General features: G+C 59.2%; 1 protein-coding gene across 1 annotated transcript; it reads left to right on the top strand.

Moving 5' to 3' along the window:
- Nucleotides 1–7,880: 7,880 nt before the first annotated feature.
- Nucleotides 7,881–8,591, top strand: CLDN14 (claudin 14; the record flags this gene model as incomplete). Its single annotated transcript, XM_081085723.1, has 1 exon — nt 7,881–8,591. One exon carries the CDS (start codon nt 7,881–7,883, stop codon nt 8,589–8,591), a length of 711 nt encoding a protein of 236 aa, XP_080941849.1.
- Nucleotides 8,592–10,075: the final 1,484 nt, after the last annotated feature.

Below are 10,075 nucleotides of genomic sequence, written 5' to 3'. Positions count from 1 at the left end.
CCCCTCCCTGTCACGACCTCGGGGTTGGAGGGTTCTGGAATCTGTCTGTGGCTCCTGCCTTCCCTGTGGACACTCCCGCGGGCTCCATCTCGGGCTTTCAGTCCCATCTCCGTGCTGCTGGGTCCCCAGGGGACTCCCTCAGGCCCGACCTTGACCTCTGCACGTCGCTGTACAGCGGTGGTGCCCCCCGTGGGTGGTGGGGGCCATGCAAACTCGTGTCCAAAATGAAACTCTTTTTTTACTTTATTTTCATTGTTGACACTATTACAGCTGTCCCCTTGTCCGCCTCCATCCAGCTCCCCCTCCCCCTCCCTTGGCCCTCACCACACTGTTGTCTGTGTCCATGGGCCATGCATGTATGTTCTTTAGGGGATCCCTTCCCCTTCCTTCATCCAGTCCCGCTCCCCACCCCTCTGACAGCTGCCAGTCTGTGCACGTATCCATGCCTGTTTCTATTTTGTTTTTCTCTTTATTTCGTTCATTAGATTCCACATATGAGTGAGATCATATGGTGCTTGTCTCTCTCTGACTGGCTTATTTCACTTAGCATAATACTCTCCAGGTCCTTCCATGCTGTTGCAAAGAGTAAGATTTCCGCCCTGGCTGGTTTGGCTCAGTGGATAGAGCATTGCCCTGTGGACTGAAGGGTCCCTGGTTCGATTCTGATCAAGGACACATGCCCAGGTTGTGGGCTCGATCCCCAGTAGGGGGCGTGCAGGAGGCAGCTGATCAAAGATTCTCTCTCATCATTGATGTTTCTCTCTCTCTCTCTCTCTCTCTCTCTCTCTCTCTCTCTCTCTCTCTCCCTTCTTCTCTGAAAGCAATAAAAATAAAAATACTTCTAAAAAAGAGTAACATTTTCTTCTTTTTTATGACCCAGGAGTGCGGATGGTGTAAATGTGCCCAGCTTTCTTTTTTACGCATTTACTGATGAGCGCCGAGCTGCTCCCAGATCCTGGCTGTGACCAACCCGCTGCCATGCACATAGGGGTGCATACGTGCTCTCTGATTGGTGTCTGCGAAATGAAACTCTTTCCCATCCTTCACCCTCCAAACCCTAACCCTCCCCCCTCCCACTGTCTTCACTCTCAAGACGGCAACTCCTTACCTCCAGTTAGTGGCCCAAGACAGAAACCCCAGAGCATGACTGACACCTGGCTCCCCACCCAGCTCAGCCGTCACAGGCCCTGCCAGCCGCCCTTCAAATGCATCTGGAAACCACCCTGTTCTCTGCACCCACCATCGCCGCCAGGGCGTCTGGCCCGGAGTCGCCTCGCTGTGGTTTTACTCTTATCGTTAATGTTAACGGCTCTGTGCCCCTGGCTGAAAGGCCGCGTGTACAGAGAATGCGCACAAACCTCACTCTCACGGCATTCCAGAGCCTGAGGAAATCCCGGCTTTCATCTGACGCCCCATTTTCCGTCACCGCGACGTATTTCCGTCCGGCGCTCGGTTGTGTCATTTTCACAATCGGACGAACCCCAGGGCCTGGTTCTCTCATCCACGGGGCTGGCAGCGCCGCTGGGACGTGCCTGTCGCTCGTTTCCATTTTCATTTCGATGTAAGTGCCTGCGGGAGGCCCCGTGGGCTCCACTGGGTCCCAGCGAGAGCCGCTCCCCCAAGCCTGGCTGCACCGGACCTGGGGTTGATGGTCTCGGAAACCAGAACCGGAAACCAGGACCGTGGAGCTCAGGAAACCAGACATCTGCCTGGTCGGAGGAGTCCCGGGCAGCCCGGCCCGTGCGCACGGCGGAGCCCCGCCCGGACTCGGGGGGCCCCGGGTCTGTGTGCTTTCCCAGCCTGGAGGAGCCCAGGCAGGTTCGCTGTCTGGGTTGCTCCCTGCAGTTGGCACTTGCCCTTGAGTTTTCCCAAGGACAGAGGGGCTTCCAGACCCTCCTCCTCTGGGTGCTCGGCCGCTGCCCGGACGCTGCCCTCGCACTCGGCACATGGGGACGTGTTGTTTTCCGTGACCGCCTCGCAGCCCCCAGGCCCCTCATTGCCTTTCTGAGGGGACCCCCTTCCCGTATTCATCCATGATGAGAGAGAATCATTGATTGGCTGCCTCCTGCACGCCCCCTACTGGGGGTTGAGCCTGCAACCCGGATATGTGCCCTGACCGGGAATCGAACTGTGACCTCCTGATTCATAGGTCGATGCTCAACCACGGAGCCACGCCAGTTGGGCAGGTGCGTGTGTGTTTGTTTTTTACTTTCCTAATCTTTTTCTTGGGGCAAGTTTCCAGTCTCCTGTGCCTTGAAAAATGAAATACGACACCGCCCGCCGACGTAACGGTCGGCCGGCAGGAAAAGCAGCGATGCCCAGGCACCCTCGTCGCTCATTAAATGAAACCCAATCGTTCATTTTTACATGTCGATCGACTGCCTTTTTAATGGGTCCTAATGAAACCGGGGGACTTGGAACGCAAGGGATGATGTCTCCCGGGAAACGGTGCAGGGATTTAATGGCTGTGGTAACTGAGCCCGCAGTTCCCACTAAATCAGGGGCCCGCTCCATCCCGCTGAACTGCGAATGGCCCCCGAGCACGGATCCGCATCCCGCGCTTTCATGCGCATTCACCCGGCTTTTCCCCAAACCAGGGCTTGTTATGAAAAATGGATTTTTCTTTACTCGTCCAAAACAGAGGGCCAACTTTTAACCTATAAATTGTCGTGCGTATAAGATTTGGGCAAGAGCTTTCCCATTCGTTCTCCTGATCGACACGAGCGAGCCCCGACTCCCAGTCAGTGATAAGTTAGTCATGTCAGTGTTCTGTCTCGGCCTCTCTCTGATAGCGGCTAATGCCGAACTCCTCCCAGCTCCTCCGCGCCCCGTGTGCATGGCACAGAAGCCCTCGTCTGTTCAAAACACAGACGCCTGCCCGTCTGGAAAGTAACCCAGGGAACGTTGCAGGAAGTTTGGGATATGCACGAAGGAAACTTCATTTTCAGAGCCGGAACGCCCACAGGACGGCCCGTCCTAAACGAATAGGAAATGGATTTCACTTGCTCGCAATTCACACACACCTGCGTGAGGAGATGGGCTGGAATAGCGCCTCGGGAGTGAGATTCTGGGAGAGAGGGTCCCTGTGCGTCATTCAGAACCACAGTGTCTTGTTATGAAACACGGCATGTACTTAGGAGTGACTGGTGGGAGCCAGTTCATTCCGATAGAGCATAGAAGTAACTTTCTTTCCCCTGTCGGGCGGTTCTGCTCATGTGTCTCCTTTAGGTGAGTCCAAACCTCCCTTGAGGCTACTCTTGGTCCTCAGATTCCCGCGTTTAGGAAAGTCCTAATGAGCCATGGAGAGGCCGTCCGGCTTAGTGGGGGCCGGTGGGGGGCGGGGGGGGGAGGCGGGTGGCCAAGAGTGCTCTGAGCCAGACATGTTCTTAAATTGCTGAACATCAAAGTAGAGGCAACGCCGCGTTCTTACAAGATCCGAGGACCACGTCCCTCTAAGGCAGCCCTTCACGGTCCCGATCACCCTCCAGGAAACAACATTCCGGCTGACCCCGCAGGGACCCACGGCCACGCCAGGAGCCGGGGGCAGGCGTGGTGTGAGGACCCGGTGCCCAAGGGCCCTCAACCTGCTCCCACTGTTGAGCCGAGCTGAAACGAGGCGCGAGTGGCCAAGTCAGCCACGCTTCACCCAGACAGGAGGGCCCGGGGGCTCTAGAAACTTCCAAGGCGCCTGGCTGTGCCCTGTGTCCCCTGGGTGACGTGCCTGCTCCGGCCCCGGGTCTGACCCCACCTTCAGGTGCGGGTGGGAGAGAGCAGGGAGCCATGTGCCCCGAGGAAAGCCCTATTGTAACGGGGTGAGGGGCCCTGGACAGTAAGAAAGCAGGAGCAGGGCCGGGCAGGCCGCCCGCCTGTCCCTGGTCCCGGCCCGGCTGCCCCACGGGCTGCTGCTGAGACGATGCCGGGTTGGGAGGCAGGCGAGCCGGGCAGGGGCCGGAGCTCACCAAGGGCCGCAGGGCCGGTTTTGTGTTTTAATTCTTGCCTTTGAACACCAGAGGGAGGAGCAAGGCAGAGCGTTCTGTGGTGCTCACGAAGCCGATGGCTCTGGGGAGAGCAGGTGTGGCCACTTCCCCGGCCGCCCGGCAGGCGTTCACGTTACTTTACCGCCTGGTGTTTCCGAGCCCCTTTCGGGGGCAAATCGGAGCATCCTGCTGGCCCTCCTATGGGAGGCCGTTCACCCCCCAAAAGTCAAACTCTCTCTCTTCTTAGCAGCCCTCTCAGCCTCGCCCCATTAACCCTCCGTGGGCTTGCAGGGCCAAGTCCACTGGCCACGGCGATCCGACCTCAGGTCCTCCCTTGGGGAAGTCGGGGAGGGTGTCTCCGGTCAAATAAGTTCAGAAAATGCCGAGCGGGAGGCTTTCCTGGGAGGTTCGGCTGCACAGTCTGGGCGGTGAGACAGGCTTTTCTCGAGACTCCCCCCACCCCCACCCCCGCCTTCCTGCCCCGCCCCCAGGGCCCGCAGGCTCAGCCTCCAGCAGCAGCGGGTGGCAACGCTGCCCGGAACCGCTCAGGCCCCACGCCCCACGCTGCCCCCCCAGGATCCTGCTTTGGGGGCTTCTTGAGCCCAAAGGCAACACCCACCACGTACTCCTGGAATGCCAGGTCTCCTTACAGCCGCCCGCCCTTCGGAACCTGAGTCCTGGAACCCGGTTTGTCTTGGACCCACATCTCTCTAGCCAGGGCTTCCATGAGCACACACAGGTGTCTGCAGGCAAAGGGAAGCCCCCAGGCGAAGCCAAGCCCCCCTACCACCACCACCGCCAGGCCGTGGAGCCAATGCGAGCACTGCCTGCCCCTCCTGCGAGGCCACGCCGGGCGCCTTCCGCCCAGAGATGAGTGGGGTGTTTTTTAAATATATTTCTTTATTGATTTCAGAGAGGAAGGGAGAAGGAGAGATGGAAACATCAATGATGAAAGAGAATCATTGATCGGCTGCCTCCTGCACGCCCCCTACTGGGGACCAAGCCCGCAACCCAGGCATGTGCCCTTGGTCGGAATCAAACCTGGGACCCCTCAGTCCCCAGGCTGACGCTCTATCCACTGAGCCAAGTCAGCTAGGGCCAGATAAGAGTTTTATGTGGTTTCCAACTCAATTCATTCCTTCAAAGTTGTTTTTCCATCCAATGGCTCCAAAGTGTTTGCTGGGAAGCTGAATCATGACCTGATGCCAGGAGCAGCCGCGTGGGACTCCTGGGGAAGGGGCGGGGACGGGTGGTGGCTGGGAGGGGGCTCATTAACACTCACTTCTTAAATCAGCAAGGCCTTCTAGCGCACATTTAGAAATAGCCCCTCCTGGTTCCTGAAGTCGCAGTCCTCGCCCCCCATAAACACAGACTCCCATAACCCGTCCCCTCCCTAGACTCACGGGGTCAAGCAGTCTCCGTGTTTAGGCCGAACCCCTGAGCATCCGTGCACTTAACGAGGTTGACCTTGACAAGCAAGGGCTGGGAGAAGCCGCAGCATGTCCTGACGGGGGACGGCCTGTGTGGCCACCGGCCAGAGACAACCAGGCAGGCCTCAGAGGCGTTCGGAGGAGTCCGCAGCCTCCAGGCTCCCAGGGAGCCAACCGTCCTGACTGCCTGGGACTGTCCTGCTTTCCGTGCTGCAAGCCCCCTGCCCGGGCCACCTCTCAGGCCCCAGCCCCAGGGCGCTGTCACCTCCCCACGGAACCCGCGGTGGGCCAAGGCCGTCGGAGAAGTTCCCGGGGAGGAGAACGCACTGATGACACCTAGACCCACCCCAGCCTCCCCTGACGTCAGGCCTGCTGAGCGGAGGAAAACAGCGTCTGAGGGAGGAGATAATCACGGACGGTGCTAGCAGGCCGGGCCTAGAATGTCCACCCCTTGCAGCCGGTTTCCCTGCGTAGAAACGAACGGCAGCTGCTTCGCTGGGTTGCTGCGGGAATGAGTGAGCCGGCAGCCTTGCCCGAGCTGGCAGGCGCCAGGCCTCGCTCAGGCCCCGGAACAGGCACCGTGGTGTCGGCTCTGTTGGTGCCAGGGCATCAGGCAGGTTGGGCAGCAGCTCTGCCCGCACATCAGAGCCCCTCCTCTGTGGGCCCCACTCCTCCCCGCTGTGACCGAGGACAGCAGAGGGATTGGGGGGCTCCCAGCCCTGACCCAGCACCCACACGGAGCGCGCCCGCCAAGTGCAGGGAAGACCCTAAAGGACGCAGCCTCGCAGCCAAAAGCTGGGGCCAATCAGCAGACCGTTTGTGTGAGAAAACCGGGTCCTAAGCAAACGGTCATTTACAACGTTAGAAATAGCCCCTCCTGGTTCCTGAAGTAGCAGTCATCGCCCCCCATTAATACCCAGACTCCCATAAACCAGTCCTCCTCCCTTGACTGGGGGCAGGGGGTAGCCCCACCCCCCACCAGACCACAGACGTCCTCTGGGCACCTCGTCGCTTTGTTGTTACCTGGCTTGTTTGTTCACCAGGGCAGAGCCCAGGTCTGCCTCCCACAGTGCGGAGACATTGACGCTGTCTGTGAATGTTTAAATCCCGGCGGGCATGGCTCAGTGGATGAGCATCGACCTATGAACCAGGTCACTGTTCCATCCTCGGGCGGGGCACATGCCCAGGTTGTGGGCTTGATCCCCAGTAGGGGGCGTGCAGGAGGCAGCCCATCAATAATTCTCTCTCATCATTGATATTTCTATATATATCTCTCTCTCTCTCCCTTCCTCTCTGAAATCAGTTAAAATGCATTTTTAAAAATCTATCCTATATAATAAATGCATAGTATGCAAATTGTCCCCTCAACTGGGAGTTCATCTGGGAGTTTGACCAGGGGGCAGAGCTGGCCGGGGAAAGGGAGGGAGTACCTGGCCGGCAGCTGGCAGCCACTAGGGACCCTATCAGTGCATGAATTTCGTGCACTGGGCCTCTAGTCCTATATAATAAAAGGCTACTATGCTAACTGTCCCCTTGACCTGGAGTTCAACCAGGAGTTTGGGCCAGCCAGCCAACCGCCCGCAGCCCCTCCCCACAGCCGGCCCCACCCAAAATTGGCCCCCACCCACCCTGATCAGGGCCCCAATCAGGGCAGGCCGGCCAGACCCCACCTGTGCACAAATTCGTGCACCAGGCCTCTAGTCTATACATATAAAAGGCTGAGTGACCATCTCATCATCCAACCAGCCGGTACATGCCGGGGGCCAGCCCCAGCGGTCCAGGGGCTCCCAAAGGTGTGGACGGAGTCGGCGAAGAATGTTTTACACAGAGACAGCATTCAGAACTCTCTAGCTTTCCTTAGTCTCCATGGATCTTCCCTGTGCCTGGCTGAGGCCACAGAGAAAGATGCCAAGGCAAGCTGAGCCTTTATTTTATAGTGAGAGGTAAACAAGGTAGTGGTTTCCATTAGTTACACAGTTCTTGTGAGTTTCACTTGTTTTGGCCACTTCCTGCACTTCCCTCAGCCCATTAGCTTCCCAGATAAGAGCTAGAGAGCCTCATAAGGTCAAGTCTAATTATGCTAAGAGGACTGTGCCCTCTAAGCTGGGAATTGTTTGTGACTTTGCCAACTGGTCAGTCCGAGGCTTAACCCTATATCAGCTCCCCACAAGTACATACGACATGCACTGACCACCAAGGGGCAGGAGCTGCCAAGCTACAGAACCAGAGAGGAGGGAGCCCAATATTAAAATATTTCTAATTAATTTCCTTTGAATGTGCCCAAATTCATGCACCAGGCCACTAGTAAATAAATAAAATATATTGTCATGCCAACTGCCTATGGAAACTCGGCTTCCGTGGCAGAAATACATGCACCAAGATGACATTTAACTGTTTCCTCTCTCTCCTATCCTCCGCTCCCTTAGGACCCCTGCGGGCGCCTGAGTAAGCACAGCCCCTGCCCGGCGGGGCCATGGCGAGCATGGCCGTGCAGCTGCTGGGCTTCCTGCTCAGCTTCCTGGGCATGGTGGGCACGCTCATCACCACCATCCTGCCACACTGGCGCCGGACAGCACACGTGGGCACCAACATCCTGACGGCCGTGTCCTACCTGAAGGGGCTGTGGATGGAGTGCGTGTGGCACAGCACGGGCATCTACCAGTGCCAGATCTACCGCTCGCTGCTGGCACTGCCCCAGGACCTGCAGGCGGCCCGCGCGCTCATGGTCATCTCCTGCCTGCTGGCGGGCGCAGCCTGCGCGTGCTCCGTGGTGGGCCTGAAGTGCACACGCTGCGCCAAGGGCACGCCGACCAAGGCCACGTGTGCCGTGCTGGGCGGCGCGCTCTTCATCCTGGCCGGCCTGCTCTGCATGGTGGCCGTGGCCTGGACCACCCACGACGTGGTGCAGAACTTCTACAACCCGCTGCTGCCCAGCAGCATGAAGTTCGAGATCGGGCAGGCCCTGTACCTCGGCTTCATCTCCTCGTCCCTGGCGCTCATCGGCGGCACCCTGCTCTGCCTGTCCTGCCTGGACGAGGCCCCCTCCAGGCCCTACCCGGCCCCGCCCCAGGCCGCCACCGCCACGGCGCCCTCCTACCGGCCGCCCGCCGCTTACAAGGACAACCGGGCGCCCTCGGTCACCTCGGCCTCGCACAGCGGGTACCGGCTCAACGACTACGTGTGAGACCCCAGGGCCTGCGCCTCCCTGAGCCCGGGGGGCCGGGCACCCAGGACCCGGGCACTAAGTTTACGTCTGGGCTGCTTCTGTGCCCAAAGGCAGCACGTGGGCGTGCTGGGCTGGGAACCGGGAGAAGGGAAGTGAGAGCAGAAACGCTGTTATACCAAAGACTACAGAAGTCCTCCTGGCTTTGTATTTATCCCACGTATTTATGTGGGTGACGTGAAGGCAGCCGAGGCAAGAGCACCGTGGGGGTTGGTCCGTGGATTTGTCTGCAGGACGGGAATAAACCTGTTGGCTGTGGTTGTTTCTGAAACGCATAGTCTCCGCTTCTGTTCGCCGAGGCGCTGGGAGCCGGGCGCTCTGTGGGGCTCCGCCCCGGAAAGCCCTGGAATCGCCCAGGAGAGGCAGGGCCACGCCTGGCAGGGGCATCACAGGAGCCCGGGCGTCTTCATCCAAAACACGCCCGGCCGGTGTGGCTCAGTGGCTGAGCGTCAACCCATGTGCCAAGAGGTCAGGGCACAGGCCCGGGTTCAGGCTCGGTCCCCAGCTGGGGACATGCGGGAGGTAGCCGAGTCGTGTTGATGTTTCTCTCTCATGGATGTTTCTCTCTCTCTCTCTCTCTCTCTCCCTCTCCCTCTTCTCTCTATAAAATCAATAGAAAACATTAATTTAAAAAAAAATGCTCGAGCAGCACCCATCCCAACAGGTGCCGAGTCCTGGCTCAGCCCACGGCCGCAGGCAGCCCCGGCGTCCTGGGTGGAGACACGCACCCTAAGTCACCAAGTAAAGACAGTCCCCGAGCAGCGGGCCCTCCAGGCCGGGGGCAGGTCAGAGGGGAATGGGCCGTGCAGGTGGCCTGGCCCTCGGGCGCTGGCGAGGAGCCGTGAGGAGCGCTCGCACTCCCCGGCCCCACAGGGTGTCACGGGCTACCCGTCAGCACAGGCACCAGGGCTGCTGACTGTCCTGTGAGCAGGAGGACCGCTGGGAGGGCAGCTGAGGTCTGGCTGCTTCAAGACCTGAGGATGCCGACTGGCCGTGACCCAGCTCACATGTCAGAGCTGTAAATGCTCTCACACACACACACATGCACACACACTCTCATGCTCACACACGCACACACACACGCTCACACACACACACTTTCTCATGCACGCACACACACGCTCACATGCCCATGATGTGCCCTGAGGGTGCATGTATGTGCTCTGCAGCTTCGCCCAGGAAAGCTCAGCTCCTTCCTGAAGCCAGAAGAAACCTGGGCCCCTTGATCAGCAGGGCCCCTCCCCTCCTGTGCCGGGTGAACAGTGACCAACCTGGAGGGCTGCTGCTGGGCACACGCAGTCGGACCACCTGGCTGCCCTGGGGAAAGGAGTGACAGGTCCCCCAGCAGCTCCCTGTGCCCAGGGACCCTGGGCTGGGGGTCAGCCGGGAGCCTCCCTGTCACTGCGTGGTCAGAGGAGGGCGAGGGCCTGGAGGGACCTGCTCAA

Source organism: Myotis nattereri (assembly GCF_964212035.1).
Source record: "Myotis nattereri genome assembly, chromosome: 3".
Lineage (NCBI taxonomy): Eukaryota > Metazoa > Chordata > Mammalia > Chiroptera > Vespertilionidae > Myotis > Myotis nattereri.
Note: the sequence above shows the minus strand (reverse complement) of the source record. Positions and strands in the feature narration are given on the sequence as shown.